This window comes from Bidens hawaiensis, unplaced genomic scaffold (assembly GCF_021521415.1).
Source record: "Bidens hawaiensis isolate Kalapana, Puna unplaced genomic scaffold, B.hawaiensis_p1.1 tig00009253_1, whole genome shotgun sequence".
Lineage (NCBI taxonomy): Eukaryota > Viridiplantae > Streptophyta > Magnoliopsida > Asterales > Asteraceae > Bidens > Bidens hawaiensis.
In genome coordinates this window covers 741,495-762,631 of record NW_027491683.1, presented here as the reverse complement: position 1 = coordinate 762,631, position 21,137 = coordinate 741,495, and the positions used below count along the sequence as shown (strand labels likewise).

Here is a 21,137-nt window from a genome sequence, read left to right as displayed (position 1 = left end):
CTGTTGTTCCTACTAGGCAACAAGATTTATATAGAGGAAGGGGAAATGGTGATTGTTATCAAAACGTATTAGCAATTTGTGATTTTAACATGATTTTTACTTTTCTTGTGGCCTGATGGGAAGGGGTAGCACAAGATTCTAGAATATTATCAGAGGCATTATTAGATCCACACGCGCCATTCCCATTTCCACCATCAGGTATTTTTATTGTTTGTTAATTATTTCTATGTTAGTTTAATATTGTAATTAATTGAAAATATTTACAGAGAAATACTATCTTTGTGACGCCGCGTATGCACACATACGAGGATTTATGGCTCCATATTGTAATGTGAGGTATTGGCTTGGAGATTTTTGTCGGAGACGTGTGTTAACCAATAAAGAAAAATTTAATCATGCACATGCAAAACTTCGAAACGTCATTGAGCGTGCTTTTGGTGTCTTGAAAGCAAGATTCCCTATATTGAAGAGGATGGCACCATTTCCATTGGAAACACAAAGGAACGTTACCGTTGCATGTTTCGCACTACATAATTTTATTAGGAAACAAGGTTTGGACGATGAGTTGTTTACACAATACGATCAACCCAATGTGTCGATTGGAAATAGTCGTGGGCAAATTGATGCTGATGAAGACGAGGTTGAAGCACTTGGCACTGCATCAGATCGGGAATATATGACTCAGTTAAGAGATGAAATTGCTGAGCAGTTAATGCAAAATACGGAATAAATGATTTAAAAAATGTTTGTGGTATTATGAATATTATTTCAGTGTTGTTGACTATTATTTAAATTTTGATGTTGAAAACCTTTTTTATTTATATTTCAGTTTATTTAAATTTCAGCTTATTTTAGCAGTCTGCAGATGTTAAAAAACAAACAGTCTTCTTGTTGCAGACTGCAGAGTTTTGGTCCACCTCTTCTGCTACAGATGTTGGCAGATGTGGTTTCGCAGTCTTCTGACATTTTACCTCTGAAAAACAAACAGCACCAAACTCTACCTTCACAAAAAGGAGATTTGTGACCAAAAGTTTGCTTCTTGCCACATGGATTCGAGCTTTGGGCTTTGTAGCCCATTGTAGTTGCTCTAAGTGATCTCAAGGCCTCCAAATTCTTTCGAAGACAACCTTTACTCATGCAACCCAATATATATTTTTTGTTGTAGAACTAGTGGCTCGATCCTTTTATAAATCTTCTTCATAAACCTAGACTTATGAGAGATTAACGTTAAGAGACTCGCCACCATTCAAGTTTGTAGCGTCTTTTCATAGAACTTCACTGACGAAGTACCGATGGTTCTACACTCCTACGTGTGGATAATGATTCATTTGGTTCGTTGATAAAATCTCTATGAGTTGGTAGTGTAGCTTACACAACTTTCATATAATTGTTAAATCATATGTAGATTTTAAATATAAAAGATGATTAAAATGTGTGAGACCCGCCATTCAAGTTTATAAAGTGTTACGTAGAGTGGGGTCAAAATAAAAAGTTATTCTTTTTTATAAAGTGTAGAAAGTAAAGAGGTTAAACGCACATATCACCTCTTAAAACAAACAATTTCCGTCTTTAATCATTAAAACATGTCACAATTTATAGTACTATGCTTTTAAAACTAGATTTGATCTAAACCATTAACAAACTAGATCTAACAGCCTACATCTCTTCTTATCCTTCTTACAGAGCACTCCTTTCTTATTCTAACTGTAATATAATATGGATTTTAGGTGGACTTGCATTTCGACATTTCGTTAACTTTATTGTTTCATGGCCCATGTTGTAAGTAAATTTTATATTTTAGTTCTTCCACCATTTTGGTATGTTTGATATCATTTAAAACTACATTTATAAAGGTATAATATTACAGCAATTACTAAAAAAACATACGTATAGTTGAAAGTTGAAACATACTAATTACATTATTCTTCAAGTTAATTCAAAGTTTAACGCCGAACATTCACGACAAAAAGATTTAGGTTAGTGCCGTGCCGTATTTATGCATTAACTGGATCATACTAACTAGCAACTTATGGTTATTAACATGTTGCCCGCTAGAGAGTAGAGATTGAGCACATGTTTAAGACACGATTAAACCTGTTAATGAAAAAAGTATACTATGTGATTTTTTTTTAAATAATTGAAATAAGCATAGACTAGCCTCCATCATTTCTCCTTATTAATACATGAAACTTAAAACTATATTATATCATAAACATGAGATATAAAGTAGTTTAACAAGTCGTATTCATGTTTGATACTTGTGTTAAGTGCGTCATCTCTAACCTGTTTAACACTATAAAACTTGTTTTGCAGCCCTAATGTTGGTTTATTATCTGCCTTTTGATATTTAATTAACACTCTTGATGAAGATTGAAAGCCACTGTTCTAGCCCAGAACTTGATCTGTGCCTTCATGTCTTCTGATGAACCCTTATCAGCCAATCCTCCTGGAATTGTTGGCGCGCCATCATTAATGTTCTTTCCTATCTTCATGGAGCTTTTGTTTCTGTTCCTCTTGCTCATGATTTCCACTTTCCTCGTGTTCATAACTTTTTCTCGATTTGTTTCAGCTTTTTCCGTCAAGTATCGCGGTAAACACGAGCTTCCTCTCATAATCTGCATAAGAAATATTTTTAATCATGACCATATATTATAGAGTTTATTCATACAAGAGTTCATCATATTAAGATTATAACATCTATGGATTAGTTGTTTGTTAGCATTTATCTTCTTGTATTAATTATCTTTTCACATTTTATAATTAATAACACAACATCTAAGCCTCCTTCTGGTAAAATAATTTTCCAATATTGTGGAATATCTTTTTCTTCTTATATATTACGCATCGATTACACATGACCTATTGTCTAATGGTATGATGTCCCCTCTCACAAATCTGAGGTTGTGGGTTCAAATATGAATTTTGCTACTCAAGAGAAAAATATATCACACATCGACTGTAAAATTTTAAAAACCAAAGCAACAAATTTCTTTAAATTTTAACTATATCTTTCGTCTGTGTCAGATGTTTCAAGCTAAGCATCGAATCAAAACGACGATTAGCTTGAGTGATTGAGTGATCGTATTAGCGATATATCTCTAGATGTAACTTGGAGTTTATCAAACATTAGAGTTGATCATATATTAGAGTTTATCATATAAGATTATATTCATCCGTTGGGAATTTGGTAAGTATTATCTCTATCTTATTATGTTTTCTAGAAAGAATTATTTTGAACGATATTCCAACATTACATCCTATTTTTGCATGGTATATTTGCACGCCAATCTTAACTTATCAGACTGACTTGAATATTGCATTAAAAGAAAGATAGAAAATATTTCAAGATGATATATACATATATACCTTAGTAGTTTGTTGAGGAGTAGACATATGTGAAGAGTTGAGAGATGCTTGCCTAATCAACCTTCCCATCTTGAAGTCACTCTCATCATCTTCAATGTCATCTACTTCATCTTTTCCAATCTTCTGGATGAAATCAGGACTCGAGCTTTGTGTTTGTGACAGAAGGCTCGAGTATTCTTTTTGACCGTTCGATGTTTCATCGATCAAAGTTTCTTGATTTTGAACCTCTGGAGAATGAGACATGGTTTTGTTGTATTTGTATAGAGCAAAGTGTGTTGTAGGAGAAGGTGTTTATAAAGGGTTGTCAACAAGTGCCTTGCATTTGCCAATGAACGTATAAGCCAACATATAGTATGAGGTCTTGAAAACTTGTGGTGAAAGCTAGCTGCTAACGAGATGATTGTGATTGGAGGGAGCAAGTGGGCCATGTGGGTTTGATATTGTTGCGAAATTAAATGAACAAGTAATATGTGGTGTCTAACGTTTTAGTGAATTTACAATAATATATATCTTAAATATTTGGTATTTTGGTTCACAACTTTAACTATGGATCGAATTACATATATTTTCTTTGAGATATAACTCATATTTAAAAGAAAGCCGATATATCTTAAGAAACCAAGTTTTATTGCATTAAAAAGTGTAATATAAGTGATGGGTTTTTTCCAAGCAGACGAGTTATTTTGATTTCCCATGTTGCAAAATTAAGAAATACAGCTTTGCAACTATCGGCCGAACTATAGTGAGCTTTGTTGAACTTCTAGTTAGCCGATTAGAGAATTTATTGATAGATTTAAAAATATAATTAGTGGTGTAAACATAAGCTGTTGAAAAACATATATAGGTTACATATGGATCCATAAAAATCCAACTTTTTTTTTCTTACCTTTTTATTTAAGAACTATTTACTTTTCAAATTGGATGACAGAGTTGGTAAATTCATAAACTCCTTAAAGTTCGATAGTTTTAAACATTTTATGATTTTTGTATGTATATGCATTTCCAGGTCCGACAATTCAAACCAGTTAGTCTAGTCCAGTAGTGTTGAGAACATATATACTATGTTGAACACTATGTTTGAAACCAATTAGAGCATATCCAATGCATTAACTTTCAAACACACTAATTTTCTCCTATATAATGTCCTCTTTAGAACATCTTTTAGAAAACATTAAACTAATATATATATTAAAATGTTGATTGTGTGAAGGGCTCGTTATCCACAAATTAGATTAAATGGTGCCATCTGTTCACATTAGCGGAAATAACCTCATAAGTGTCTCGAATATTACAATGGATGTGTTCACAATTACGTTAGTTTTCATACATAACTTTAGTGGAAGAGTTTCTTATCCAAATCACATGGACACCCTTAACGCCTAACTTAGTGTGTATGTCGTACTTTCAAAGTATGGTATCCATACATAGATGTGCTTACAAATTTTAGAACTCTAAAAATACCACGTGTTAGATAATTAGGCTCACTGGACCCTTCTATTAACTATTTTTAAAATTTGGTTAGCCTAACATAGAAAAAATCAATCTTTTAGTGTAGGTTTACTAGCTTTATGGTTAATAAAAAAGCCAAAAATACCAAAAATAATTTCTCAAACCAAATATATTCATATATAAACTTTATATAATATATAAAATGAATGTCATTTGTACAATTGAATTGAATAAAAACATTTAATAGTAGCAAATTTTATCGGTAAGTTCTTTTAAACTTATATATATATATATATATATATATATATATATATATATATATATATATATATATATATATTCATAGAGAGAGAGAGAGAGAAAATCAAATACATTTTATTCTTAACATGAAACAGTAAGAACTAATTTGTTGTTATTATTAAGTTTATTTTTATAGGTGTTTGCTGTAATTTTTTGTTCGTATTTGCTAATTTTCGATTATGAAACGTTATAAGTATTTGATGATTTATATTTTGTTGTTATTATTAGATTTTTTTCTTTTGTTGTTATAAGTATTTGATGGTATTTGTTATTATTATTTTGTTCTTGATTTTGATTATTTTGTTGTAATTTTTAGGTTTCTTTCTTTGTTATTATAAATCATTGTTTATGTAGATTGTACTGTTTTTTACGTTCACATTTTTTTTATAAATTGGTATTTATTCTTATGTTCTCATGTTAAGATTAAAATATACATGAATCTTTCTATATATATATATATATATATATATATATATAATTAAAATCGTGTGAGAACCATTTGAAAAATGAAAACTTTGAGAACATTTTTGACCAAAAAAAACACTTTCAAGAAATAATTAAAAATTATAAAGCCAAAAAAATAACAAAAATAAAAAAGGTAAAACCAAAACGTTTATCTAGCATCCTGGTTTCAAAAAAAATAAAAATAGAACGAAAACTTTCTCAGTTTAGCTAATGTATAAATATATGTATAATACTAAAATAGAAAAATAAAAAATTTATAAAGCAAAAAAACGCAAGAATAAAGAAGTAAAAAAAATCAAAACATTTATCTAGCATCATAGTTTTAAAAAATTAAAAATTTTCATGGTTTAGCTAATTTATACATATATGTACGTATAATATTTATTTTTCAATTTTATGCATGTATATACATATTTGTACACACATATTATTATGTATACACATATATACAATTAAAATAAATGATAATATACATATATGTATACTGTGGAGATTACATAATCGATTAAGTTTTTTTTTTCCTTTTTTTTACATGATGCTAGATAAATGAATGTTTTGATTCTTTTACTTTTTTAATTTTTTGTTTGATAATTTTTTAAAGGAGTTTTTTTTGTTTAAAATGGTTTTTAAAGTTCTCAATTTCACAAATTCCCTTATGATCGTCTACTTTCAAGTTTCAACATAACTTGTTTTATTTATTACAAGGACATCATGACTATTAGTTTCTAAAAAATATAGCCATAAACATGTAGATGAAAAGATTGAACTATAAATTATCAAAATTTCTATAAGTTTATCCATATTGAATGCTTCTAACCATCCGAAGACTTTGAAATCATTTAATACTTCTTTTTTTTTCATTTATATCAAAATGCTGAATCATATCAATCAACCAGACAGCCACGAAGAACACATGACACATGGTAACTAGTGACTCACAATCTATGTCGTGAGTATGGGACCAGTGGTCTCTCTCCTTGGTCCAAATGGGGAAGCCTTCATTTGTGTAGGGTCATGTAGATCTATATAGATAAATGCATAGGTTATATCCCATATCTCATAGTCATCGTTTTTAATATCACAAAATCATTCCATTGGTTCATCGTTTCTAGTATCACAAAAATTTACAGCAAAAGAAACGCATTTATTACAATTAAAGTGTTAATCAATTCTTCATGTAACTAATAAAAAACATGAATAATAATAAACTTATAATTATATACGTACATTTTAAGCAGAGAGAGTAGTAACCGTATACGGAGTATGATGTAGTCGACATGTTTGTCATCCTGATCGAGTTCACCTTTAGGATGTATAGTTAAGGATGGTGTTAGGGTTTTTGAGAGGAACCGGTTTAGGAGAGAAGAGGCACATGAATTTCTTATGTGTGTGAGGTTAGACTATGATGTTAATTTATTCTCTTTATATATACACACAAAGGGAAACCCTTTATATTAGCTATTAAAGGTAATATGACCCATAAACAATTACCTAAATAATTTATAATAAGGTATATTAATAATTTTGATATACTATAATATTAATGATAACGATTACCATATTAATAAATATATATATACATATATATATAGATACACGGGTTGGTTAAAGAATAAAATAAACAAATATGCGAATAATCTTAATGCTTGCATCTAAATTTAATGTACAAAGTGTTAAACAGGTATAATTATTTTTAAACATGTATTTATAACTGCTCATATGATATAAATAAAACAAAACAAAACATTAAGAGTTAAATACATAATGAATACAAATATAATATATAGAGGATAATTAACTTATCATTTGAATTAAGAATGGACATTTGTATATAGTTCGACCATATCAAGAATGTAAGTAACAAATTATTAGAACTAAAAACAATATTACACTCTATAGTATTTGTGAACACAAACGTCAACCTTTAGATGCAAAATTACAATATTTTTTAGAACAGCTTTTTTATGTGTTAGGTCATTGCACTGTTCAAATTTAAAGAGTCTGATTGTCCCCGTTGTCCCACTACCAATATTATTATTATTGTTGTTGTTAAAATTACAACAATATTTAAAATGAATATCATGTTTTAAAAAATGTGTCATATTCAAATTATATAATATGTTTAGAGACTATGTATTGCTAAATTAATGGGATTTAAATTTGAAATGGATTTGGAGATAAGAGTGAATTTCGGTTTAGCAAATTTAATAAATTATGGAAACAATAATTATCTTTTAAAAATTTTAATTTTTTTAAGAGTATAAAATTTTGGATTGTTAAATCCGAAAAATGATGTGCTTTAAAACTGAAATCGACTGTGAATAAATACTAAATTTCGGTTAGTTAGTTAGAATAAATGACAGAGTTAATCCATTAAGGAAATTGTAATAATCATATTCAATTCTTTATAAATATGAGAAAATAAGTCATCTTTGCAAAGCCTACATTATGATTTGTGAAGCTTCATGCGTAGCTTTCAACTCCAGCTACAAAAGGAAAACAACATTCATGACTTTTGTTACACAATTGAGACGACATCAGAATCATTTGACCCATTTCTTTTTTAGTAAAATCTTTCAAGTCAATACATTTGACCATGTAACAAAATCCAAGAAAGATAAACAGTTAATTTAAAAATGAACAAAAATCAAAACTAATATAACATGCATACAAATGAGCACCACTAAAGCAAACAAAATAAATAGCCCAAATCATGCATACAAATGGGGGTTAGCAATAGCAAGAGCCGTACAAATTAAAAACGATAACTCCACATTGAATATATGACACCATCATAGGTTTGGCTATCAGATTCAACAGAATTTAGTTTTTACTGAGACAACTAAGTGTTTTGCACCTGCAAAATTAGATCACTTGTTTTTGGTTGTACCAAGGCCTCCATGCTTTTTTTATTGGCAAGCCCAAAGAGCTTAAGCTGTACCTTGTGGACAACACGTGTACTCTTTCATCAGTATCTCCACTTTTCAACTTGGTCCAACCACCATGTGACTCTGAAAATCATGCATAAAAACACTCATAAGTAACAACATATCAACCTACGAAACATTTAAAAAATTTAATATGTGAAGTAAAACCTATGATTATCAATGCATAGGTTCTGACTGCCTTGTCCTCCAAATCTGCTAAACAAAACCAACTTGATATTAAAAAGCAAGAGATTACAAAACAAAACAATGAAGGGATGTCCCAATTGACATGTATTATAATAGACCAAATGAAATAAAGAGACAATTAGAATCCAAATTTCAATATTAACAATCAAGAAAAAAAAACAAAAGAGCTCTTTAGCCCAAACATCCCTTCACGTTTTCTGCAAAAATGTTATGTTTATTCGATATAAAGCACAATTTTTCTTGAAAAAAAACCAACTTGATATAAAGCAAAATTTTTGAAAAAAAAATTTCAACTAGATATAAAGCACAATTTTTCTAAAATTTTCCAAACATTTGTCTGTGAAATGTGTAGGCGTTCGTTTCGATTCCTGACGTAACGTAATCAAAATACCCAAAATCCTTACCGCTTATAAACAAAAAATTAAGGGTGGCAAAACAAACCCAAATGGGTTTTTTGGGTCAATTTGGATAATTTTTAAAATTGAGATGGGTTATGATGGATCAAAAGAACTTTGCAAGAAGGTCAGGATGGGTTGGATAGATGCTAGTGACTTTTGGTTATAGGTTAGAATGGGTTTGTTTATGGGTTAGAATGGACTAGAACAAGCTTTATTCAATTTTATTTCAAACAAAACCCATGCAACCGAATAGAAACCGAGAAATCAAAACCGAAACCATTGAAACTGAACATATACTGAAACTGACCGAAATGAAAAAAAACAAAACCGAAGCGAAAAAAGAAACCGAAAAAACCGAACCTGAGCCGAGATGAAACCGAGTCTTTTTTTTATGAACGAGGAAGATGGGAGAAAAATTTTAGTTGTTTTACTTTTTGCGTTTTCGATTTATATTTTGAGTTATTATTTTTTTATTAATTTTTTTGAATATTTTTTTGAGGGGTTTTGAAACCCTTTGTATTTTAACATTTGTTTAGTTCAAGATGGGTTAACTTTACCCATCTTGACCCATACCCATCCTAAACCGAATAAAACCGAGAAATCAAAATCGAACAAAAACCAAAAACATTGAAACCGAATAGATACCGAAAAGAAAAAAAGCAAAAATGAACCAAAAAAAACCCAACCTGAGCCGAGACGAAACCGAGTTTTTTTTTTTTTATGAACAAGGACGACGAGGGAGACATTTTAGTTTTTGCGTTTTTAATTTATATTTTGAGTTTTAATTTTTCATTAAATTTTTTGAATATTTTTTTGAGGGGTTTTTAAAACCCATTGCATCTCAACCTTTACTTGGGTCAAGATGGATTAACTTTACCCATCTTGACCCATACCCATACCCATCCTAACCCTCTATTTTAAAAATCCATCCTGACCCATACTCATCCTGACCCAAACCCATTCTAACTCATTACCCAAATCCAACCCAACCCATTCATATTGCCACCTCTACAAAAAATGGTATGTGGAGAAAGATAAAGAACAGGAACATATAAAGTCGTTTTATAAACGAAAGTTAATCCCATAAAAAATGTGATGTGAAATATAAGTAAAATTAATGAAACTGAAATAAAAGACCTCAGCTGTATTCAAAACTCACCCTAAAAAGCTAAGATTGCATTTTATAGAACCAATAAATTTATTGTTAATATAGAATCAATAAATTGAGAACTAGAATTACATAACTTGTCAAACTGATTCAAAAATGAAGAATGATGTTAATGGTTGCGTATAAACGGCTCTGTTAATCAAAATTAAGTATTTAGTGAGATTAGGTGTTTATTGTTAGTATATAAAAAAAATTAGCTATATATTTATGAAAAATTACAAGTAGCATTTCTTCATCATCTTATCCATCTTCATCCTTTGCAAATAAAACAAACCAACACCAGATGCAGATTATCAACAATGAAACCTTCACCTAACTCTAATTCAATTTAAGCTTAAAAACAAAATAAATTGCATCAACAGATTCCTTTCTAGAAAAAAATTAATATAAAAAACATTTGTCATCTACTTTAGTGTTATTGAATTGAGCTATAGCCAATTGTTGTTTGCCAATACAATTATATCATACAAGAGCACCAATTACTGTAGAACAAATCATTTTAACCCTAAATAAACATTCAAATGACAAAATTCGATAACTAATCCAAAATCAGGTTAATATATTCGGGAATTGCAAAAACATGATACTTACAAGGGATTTGCTGATTAGGGTTTGGATTGAACAAACCTTCAACAACCGTAGCTGAGCAAAACCGCGTGGATTAGGTCGAATGATGATGAATGGCTGCAAACAGATCTGCTAATAAAATTATTGGTTATTTAAGATTTGGAGTCTATGTTAGCAAAGTATAAAGTATACAGAAATCATACAACATGTCGAAACACGAAATGAAATCTGACCTGATCCATGACGATGTTTCCACGGATTTTGAGATGAACGAACCACGTCTTGATCTTCTTCTTCAGCTGCTTGAGACCTGCAATGGTTTTTCGGGGGTGTGGAGGTGACTGCTAAGAAATCCTAAGATCTCTTGTTTACAGACACAAAAGGTAGTGGTGGCTCTTATTGAGCATGACCTTTTAATAAGGAGGTGGAGACCTCCTTATATAGAGAGCCTCATGGCCACCATCATGATACCCTAATGGGCCTAGCCCAGTTAGGGTTACCTCCACAAAACCCCCTCAGCCCAATAACATTGTATTAGTCCATGTAATAAAATAAGCCAAACATAATAGATTTGGGGCGTAGAACCGGGTTTTAGTACCATAACCCTACAAGCCCCCCAAGTCCAGCGTTGCTCCTGGGCGCGCAAGCGTCTAGGTGGAGCGCTGGACTTTATAAGGTGTGAGGCGGTTTTTTCCCTTTTGCTCCTGGGCGCGCAAGCGTCTAGGTTTAGCGCTGGACTTTATAAGGTGTGAGGCGGTTTTTTCCCTTTTCTTTGGCCTTGTCTTTATTGTCTTTTGAGTTTTGGGAGGTTTTCTTCATGATGGTGACATGTTGTAATAAAAGCCTGCGCGCGAGGCGACTTACGAGCTATAATAATAATGAAGCTTGCGCGTGAGGCGACTTACGAGCTATAATAATAACAGCTTGCGCGCGAGGAGTCTTATGAGCTGTAATAATAATGAAGCTTGCGCGTGAGGCGACTTACGAGCTATAATAATGAAGCTGGCGCGAGAGGCGACTTACGAGCTATAAGAATAATGACAGCTTGCGCGCGAGGCGTCTTATGAGCTGTATGAATAATAAAGCTTGCGCGCGAGGCGTCTTATGAGCTGTATGAATAATAAAGCTTGCGCGCGAGGCGACTCACGAGCTATAATAATAATGGAGCCTGCGCGCATGGCGACTTATGAGCTGTAATAATAATGAAGCTGGCGCGAGAAGCGACTTACGAGCTATGATAATAATGAAGCTGGAGCGAGTTGCGGCTTACGAGTTATAAGAATAATGAAGCCTGCGCGCATGACGACTTATGAGCTGTAATAATAATGGAGTCTGTGCGCATGGCGACTTATGAGCTGTAATAATGATGAAGCTGGCGCGAGAGGCGACTTACGAGCTATAAGAATAATGAAGCCTGCGCGCATGACGACTTATGAGCTGTAATAATAATGGAGCCTGCGAGCATGGCGACTTATGAGCTGTAATAATAATGAAGCTGGCGCGAGAGGCGATTTACGAGCTATAATAATAACAGCTTGCGCGCGAGGCGTCTTATGAGCTGTAATAATAATGAAGCTTGCGCGTGAGGCGACTTACGAGCTATAATAATGATGGAGCCTGCGCGCATGGCGACTTATGAGCTGTAATAATAATGAAGCTGGCGCGAGAAGCGACTCACGAGCTATGATAATAATGAAGCTGGCGCGAGTTGCGGCTTACGAGCTATAAGAATAATGAAGCCTGCGCGCATGACGACTTATGAGCTGTAATAATAATGGAGCCTGCGCACATGGCGACTTATGAGCTGTAATAATGATGAAGCTGGCGCGAGAGGCGACTTACGAGCTATAAGAATAATGAAGCCTGCGCGCATGACGACTTATGAGCTGTAATAATAATGGAGCCTGCGCGCATGGCGACTTATGAGCTGTAATAATAATGAAGCTGGCGCGAGAGGCGACTTACGAGCTATAATAATAACAGCTTGCGCGCGAGGCGTCTTATGAGCTGTAATAATAATGAAGCTTGCGCGTGAGGCGACTTACGAGCTATAATAATGATGGAGCCTGCGCGCATGGCGACTTATGAGCTGTAATAATAATGAAGCTGGCGCGAGAAGCGACTTACGAGCTATGATAATAATGAAGCTGGCGCGAGTTGCGGCTTACGAGCTATAAGAATAATGAAGCCTGCGCGCATGACGACTTATGAGCTGTAATAATAATGGAGCCTGCACGCATGGCGACTTATGAGCTATAATAATGATAACAGCTTGCGCGCGAGGCGACTTACGAGCTATAAGAATAATAACAGCTTGCGCGCGAGGCGTCTTATGAGCTGTAATAATAGTGGAGCTTGCGCGTGAGGCGGCTTACGAGCTACTTTATGTCCCGCGCCACGCGCAGATGTTGCATGCGCGTGCGCGTAGACTTTGGTTTTATGTTATGCGCCACGCGCAGATGTTGCATGCGCGTGCGCGTAGACTTTGGTTTTATGTTATGCGCCACGCGCAGATGTTGCATACGCGTGCGCGTAGACTGTGATATGTGTGAGCATGTGATGCGTAAGCATGAGTAATATGCGTGAGCATATGTGATGCATGAGCATGTGGTATGAGGATTCCCAACCCTTGAGTTTGGCTCGTGTCCATATGGGATATTATGAGGATTCTCAACCTTTAAGTTTGGCGCGTAGCCATATGGGATATTATGAGGATTCCCAACCTTTAAGTTTGGCGCGTAGCCGTATGGGATATTATGAGGATTCCCAACCTTGAAGTTTGGCGCGTAGCCATATGGGATATTATGAGGATTCCCAACCTTTAAGTTTGGCGCGTAGCCATATGGGATATTATGAGGATTCCCAACCTTTAAGTTTGGCGCGTAGCCGTATGGGATATTATGAGGATTCCCAACCTTTAAGTTTGGCGCGTAGCCGTATGGGATGTTATGAGGATTCCCAACCTTGAAGTTTGGCGCGTAGCCATATGGGATATTATGAGGATTCCCAACCTTGAAGTTTGGCGCGTAGCCATATGGGATATTATGAGGATTCCCAACCTTGAAGTTTGGCGCGTAGCCATATGGGATATTATGAGGATTCCCAACCTTGAAGTTTGGCGCGTAGCCATATGGGATATTATGAGGATTCCCAACCTTGAAGTTTGGCGTGTAGCCATATGGGATATTATGAGGATTCCCAACCTTGAAGTTTGGCGCGTAGCCATATGGGATATTATGAGGATTCCCAACCTTGAAGTTTGGCGTGTAGCCATATGGGATATTATGAGGATTCCCAACCTTGAAGTTTGGCGCGAGGCCTGATGCGCGCATGCACGGCGATGGAGTGGTGACTCGTGAATGCGCGTGCATGGCGAAGGTCTCTTGCGCAAAACCCAGACGTTGGTTTCCGCGGCGGCACATGCACGGCTGCGGAGTGAGAGTCCGCAAGCGATCGCGTACATGGCGGCGGAAGTCTGGTAATTTCTGAATCTGCAATTTAAGAGTTAGACCTGCAATTTTAAACCTAAAATCCAGGTCTGTAATCTAGATCTAGATCTGTAAATCAGATCTGGATAGATCTGAAGCTCGGAGCAGATTTAAAACCATCACAGATCCGGAGACTTGATCATTCGAGTCCGGCAGTTTCTTTTCGCACAGATCTGGAAGCCGCTTTTAGATCTATGGATCTTTTTGAGCTTTAATAGAACAAGCCTTGAAGCCTTTTTCTGTAAACTTCCAGATCTGGGTTTTTCCTGGGATAGATCTGACAGCCGAGATGAAGATCGAAGGGTAGTTCGTTGCCGTCCCACGGATGGCGCCAATGTCGAAACACGAAATGAAATCTGACCTGATCCATGACGATGTTTCCACGGATTTTGAGATGAACGAACCACGTCTTGATCTTCTTCTTCAGCTGCTTGAGACCTGCAATGGTTTTTCGGGGGTGTGGAGGTGACTGCTAAGAAATCCTAAGATCTCTTGTTTACAGACACAAAAAGTGGTGGTAGCTCTTATTGAGCATGACCTTTTAATAAGGAGGTGGAGACCTCCTTATATAGAGAGCCTCATGGCCACCATCATGATACCCTAATGGGCCTAGCCCAGTTAGGGTTACCTCTACAAAACCCCCTCAGCCCAATAACATTGTATTAGTCCATGTAATAAAATAAGCCAAACATAATAGATTTAGGGCGTAGAACCGGGTTTTAGTACCATACCCCTACACAACACACCTTGTGTAATCGTTCAATAGATGATGATAAAAGTTAACGATTTTGAGAAGAGATGCCAGCGATTGAGAGGATTCATGATTGAGAGAACAGAGATAGGATTGTGATAGGGTTAAACCTGAAGGATGGTACTGAGTTCGATAGTCTGGTTGTTTAGAAAACACGTGATCTGTGATTTGAATTTTATTATTTTGAATAATAATTTTAATGAATTATTTGAAGAAGATGTCATGTGGCAATTTAAAAAGATTTGTTGAAAAGTATTAAAGATGGCCGGTGAAAATCCACTTGTTTATTAGATAGGGAGATTCTTACATTCTTCCACTTGACCGAGCAATTATTTATTGTGAGTATTAGATAAGTTTGATAAGGAGTTACCACTCATTTTAGCTTTAAACTTAAACTGGAGCAGAGAAATACAGTCGTTGAATTAAACATCAGCTCAAGACCCTCTGTAAGGCCCCGTTTCCAGAACCCTACTTTGGCGTTGGATTTACTCATAAACATAGTTCTAAAATTAGAGTTAATTAAAATTTTTCACGGAAAACTTAAAACTTCATGCATTTCGTCACAAAACATCAAATCTTGTCTTACAAAAGTTAACTTGTCTTATTACATATCATATTAATTCATAACACTTCTATCTCGAGATGCCAGTCTTCCAGTCCCTGCCACGTGCCATCCTCAAGCCGGCTCCATCAATCTATTTACCTACGTGCATACTAAAAGTCAACTACGCTGAGTGAGTTCTAGATAAGCAGGTAACATACATTTCATTCACATTCTTACATTCGTACGTCCATACCTTCATGCTTTTACTTACCTTTATTATTTTTTTATACATACATAATCGTTCTACGTTTTAAAGAGCCTTTCGCTCTATAACCTTCGCAGATATTATTAGGGTCTGCCACCCTTCATTCTTCGTAGATATTTTTAGGGTCTGCAACCCTTTATTCTTCGCAGATAATTTTAGGGTTTGCAACCCTTTGAATCTTCGCATATATTATTAGGGTATGCAACCTTGTACTCTTCGCATATATTATTAGGGTATGCAACCCTTTAACCATTCAACCATACACATCATACATATCATACATTCATTAGTTACATCTATTATCGTATACCTCTTCATACATACATTTAACTCTTTCTATACCCATTTAAGTATATTTATAAATATTCATATGGCATACACTTACCACTTAAGGTAAGTGTATTAACTAATCACATTGAGTATGCACACAGCCCCGAGAACAAAACATAGAAAATGGGGCTAGAACTCACCTGGGTTCTGTTTCTCTCTGAGTTAAGTGTAATGCCCTTCCTTAGCTGTGCACGGCTAACTGTGTAACAAGGCACGAGTATCAATTATCTATCTTAACTACTTCTTACATCTAGGTGAATGAAACCCTCAACTAACGGGTCCATTTCGCTTCGCATGGTCCATTTCGCTTCGCATGGCATGCAATGCGAAATTCTTGGATTTCACATGGCATGCGATGCGAAGCCCTTTTTCATGCAATTTAGACCCGATTACCTTATTTTGTCATTTGAAAGCCATTTTACTCCTAGACTCTTCCCTGGAACCTGATTTACCCTTTTTTATGGGTTTTGGGTCGTACCAACTTTGTATACCTGTGTTTTCAAGGTCTGGATATCACCTTTTTGTCCTATAACACCCCCGTGAGGTTATAACTCACCAAGTTTATGTTTTTCTTATGTTATACAACCCGATCTATCGTTCTAACAGTTTGCATGTCGAAATTAACCACAAAAACTCAACCTTGTTGGCCAAAACTCACCTTTTTGGTCTCAGGTTCGGAACTGGACAGATCCGAGGATCTTGGTGGTGTTTCTTGTTGTTTTATGGTGTTTACACCCAAGACTCGTTCTTCCTTATGCACGGATTTGGACCCGGAATGTAGAGAGAAAGTGTGTGTGTTCTTGTGTGTGTGTGTGTGTTGTGAAAGGAAGGAAAATGGTGAAAGGGTGGAGGGGTTGGGTTTATATAGGGGGCTATGGGCCCCGCAACCCACTCACAATTCCAAATCCAATTTTTACCCAAACCTTTACACACAATCAAATTAACGACACATACGCAATAATAAATTTTCTTTTATTTATTAATCTCAAAATACGGATGTTATACCCTCATTAATCATATTGCAGTCCTTATTTAAAATCTAAGTAGTTATGACCAAAGTTTTCAAGTAAGCCCTTTAGAACATTTGATTTGTATAGTTGTTTGATATGTCATTATGCATGCTGAACATATCAAGATACATACAAAATCAAAACTAGTGAGGAAAAATTAATAGTTAATCGTTCACAGTACGATATGCAGTTGTACATGGTAATCAATAAACCCCTCATGATTATAAGAGCTTTCATAATACTTATTGGTTATAGACCTTTAGTTATCGGATCCTTAAGCATATCATGAATGTATTCGATACGAAAATTTAGTTTTCTCATTTCGTTCATAAACGAATAATTAATTTAATATCGAATTTTAATGCAGCACCTATCGAACTATTATTGTTTAAGAAAACATGGTAGCTGACTTTATCATAGTAAGTCTTCAATATACAATTTATATGGAATTAATAAGCTTATGAGTTTGCTGATAAATATTCAACAACATTTATTGATTAGTGACGAGTGACTCGTTGGGAAGCTGTTAAGCGAGTTAAAAGATACAAATATATTTGCTTAACCAACTTAATTTCATGGAATTAGTTGACTATGGTTACTCATATGTTTGCAGGTAGGAGGAGGTAGAGGATGAAATTACGATAACGTGGGCGAAAACTGTGAGAAAACGGAGTTGAAACGAGAAAGATATGAAGAAAACGAGAAAGATATGAAGAAAATAAGAAATTGGGTGTCTTTGACCGTGGTCCACAGTGTTGACCGTGGGCCACGGTCAAACAGGCACCAAAACCACCAGAATGCACCGTACCGTGGCATTCCGGGCACCCAAACTGGACCATGGTCCACGGTGTGGACCGTGGCCCACGGTCCGACTCGTAACTACTGAGTTTGGGTCACTTTTTAGGCCGTTTTTGGGTGTCTTTTCACTTACCTTTCAATTGGGACAACCTGGAGACGATTTGTGAAGAACAAAAACATTATTTGGGGGTTTGTAATCATTAGATTATGTTTTTGATTGCTATAAACAAGAGATTTGGAGCAATGATTCACCAAACCATGTGTGGCTAAACCCTTTGGTGTTTCTCTTGGATGTAAGGTTATTTACAAGACATTTTATGTTAATTGTTCTTGAACTTGGATTGATTTTCTAATTGTTTATGTTAGTATAATCATGATGTTTGTGTGATTGTTTGTAACTTGTCTCTATCGTTTAAACCTAGTTTGAACCACGCGTTCTTGGTGTCGTTGACAATTGAGATTTAGTGGAAAGAATTAGGGGCGATGGTATTTGTTGATTGTTGAGTAACAACCTCACATTCTAGGAATCCGAGTACTTAGTTCCTGATTAATCACAAACAATTGCATATGCACAAAACCGAGATATTATGGTTTATCCATTGAATGTTAGCAAGAGTGTCGAGTAATAACCTGAACCCCAAGAGGAATGCTTGTTTAATTGATTGTTCACAACTTATTTGCTAGTTTACTTTAGTTCATAAAACCAAATTAAAATCAACTTGAAGACTACTTTTTGTCATTTACTTTTATATATAGTGTAACTGTCAAGCTACTGATTTAACACATATTCCACAAACTCCTTGTGTTCGACACCCACTTACCGCTATCTAATTAGTTATATTTGGTTTATTTTTGAGTGAGTCTTCGACCTCACGTCAATTAGTTTGTGTTATCAGTTCATAATGACTCCTTTATGAGATAAATTTATCTGCTGAGATAAGAATACATCCCAAAAATTACATTTTTTTTATATTTGAACATAATAATACTTAGAGTAAGCAACCGGTTTGAGTTCTCACTTCTGCTTTTAAATTATAGTCTCTTGTTTTATTTAAAGATATTTTAATACTCTTTTGTATGCTTCTCATTAATTTAGACATATCTAGTGTGTTGCAATTTGAGTAATATCTGAACGAGTATAGAGTTGAACCTACATAAGGCTTCTACTTGATGAAGCACAAGGAAATAATCTCGGTGATCTTATTATCCTCTAAAGGAGACCAATACTGTTTGTTACATGTGTAAGGAGATAAAACTTATGGAACAAGACTAAGCCCCTTTGGGTCTGTCTCAGAATGTTATAATATCTATTACGTAAGGGATATCTCTAAGATCTATCATATCAAAGTGTGTACGAACAATTCTTTGACTTATATAACATATATTTGTCAAAAGAATATCATCTATATATATAAAGACAAGTTTGTTTTTAGTTGCTCCTACTCATCGTGAGGTAGGTACATTAATCCACTTAGTTTTTGATGAAAATAATTGTATAAATATTTCATCACATTTTGTGTTTGCTTTTACCCATACATGAATTTTATTAACTTACAAACTAAGTGTTCTTTAACCTTTAGTTCAGAACTTTTAGGTTGTTTTATGAACATGTAAATATGTAAGTCAGTTGTTAGATGAAGTTGTTTTAATGTTCATATAATATAGCTCTTAACTATTATAAGTTACTTCAATGGTGATGATCCTCAAAGAAAATTTGTAATATGGGTAAGAAGATTCTTTGATGATTTATTCCCTCTTGAATATAACCTTTAATAGTCAATCATGCTTCTAGTGTCTTAAGGTTTGTGTAGGGATTTAGTTTACTTATGAACACTCTTAGATGTTTTAACAAAATCTCAAACGTTATTCTGACTTATGGAGTTTAGTTTAATATGTTAATATTAACTTTATTTCATTCAAAAGATTGATTGATATTAATGGTTTAATTAAAAGAGATAGGATCAGTATACTTTCCAACATCAATTAACTTTAGTTAGAGAGGTTACATAATAATCAAAGTTAGTAGGTTTTAAAATCTAGATGACCTCCTGAGTTAAATATTGGTTTTATTAGAAGTTTCAATTTTATGGGTTAGCTCTTGGTAGGTTGCTATCATTTTCAGGATTCTAATGTGTAAAAGTTGATGCAGTATGGTGTATAAGAAGTGTAATCGAAGTTAAATTTAGAGTAAAATTTAATGACACTTTTCCCCGCCTCTTGTATTTACAACAAGTTATAAAGACTTTTACTGCTCACACTGACATTAGAAGCCTTTAGAAAATTTGCATATAAGTCATTGTAGTTTAGCTTGATGAGGATTATTTTAGTAAGAAATCTGAGTATGCCCACATTTAAGCAGCAATAAAACTTTTGTAAGAGTAATATTAGATTCTAAGAAGATAAGTTATGATGAAATAGTGTTGTGATAGAGCAGTATCTTTTACAAGAAAGTAATTGCATCTATAAAAAATCCACTTTACTTTCATATTTATGACAATTTCCTTCTAGAAATTGTCAAGTAATCCTTTTTACCTTTCTCAATTTTGTAAATTCTAAACTTTTTAGTACTTGTATTATATATATTCAAATATATTTGTAATACATTTTTTACATAATTATGTTCTTATGTTTAGCATTTAGTGTTTCTTACTTATTTCAAATAATTCAGTGTATTAAGTTGCACATTGACAAAACCCATGTAATACACAGGTTCTAAAGCTAGTTTTCTTAATAAAACACGAAAACATAACTTGAAAATTAGGGTTTATAAGGTTTTAATCCATGTCTACCGATTTTAATTCCAGATTTAGGGAAAACATAAAAAACTGATTAATCAACATCGCTCTGATATCATATGTTGATCAATTCTTCATATAAGTAATAGAAAAAATGAATAATAATAAACTTATAATTATATGTGTAACTTTTACAGTAGAGAGAGTAGTAACCGCATACGAAGTATGATGTAGTCGACACGTTTGTCATATTAATCGAGTTCCCCTTTATGATGTATAGTTAAGAATGGTGTTATGATTCTTGAAAGGAACCCGGTTTAGGAGAGAAGAGGCACATAAATTTCTTATGTGTGTAAGATTAGGTTATGA

At 34.0% G+C, this 21,137-nt stretch overlaps 1 protein-coding gene across 1 annotated transcript; it reads right to left on the bottom strand.

Moving 5' to 3' along the window:
- Positions 1-2,344: 2,344 nt before the first annotated feature.
- Positions 2,345-3,640, bottom strand: LOC143531811 (uncharacterized). Its single transcript, XM_077027024.1, has 2 exons — positions 3,367-3,640; positions 2,345-2,615 (listed from the first exon to the last, which is right to left on the bottom strand). The coding sequence occupies exons 1-2, from the start codon at positions 3,607-3,609 to the stop codon at positions 2,352-2,354; spliced, it is 507 nt and encodes a 168-aa protein (XP_076883139.1). The 5' UTR covers positions 3,610-3,640; the 3' UTR covers positions 2,345-2,351.
- Positions 3,641-21,137: the final 17,497 nt, after the last annotated feature.

What these genes read in the sequence shown, in the direction of transcription:
- LOC143531811 (XM_077027024.1), bottom strand. Translation starts at nt 3,609, where the DNA reads ATGTCTCATTCTCCAGAGGTTCAAAATCAAGAAACTTTGATCGATGAA. An exon ending in CTCCTCAACAAACTACTAAG is followed by an intron (nt 2,616 to 3,366) that starts GTATATATGTAT and finishes TTTCTTATGCAG; the next exon opens with ATTATGAGAGGAAGCTCGTG.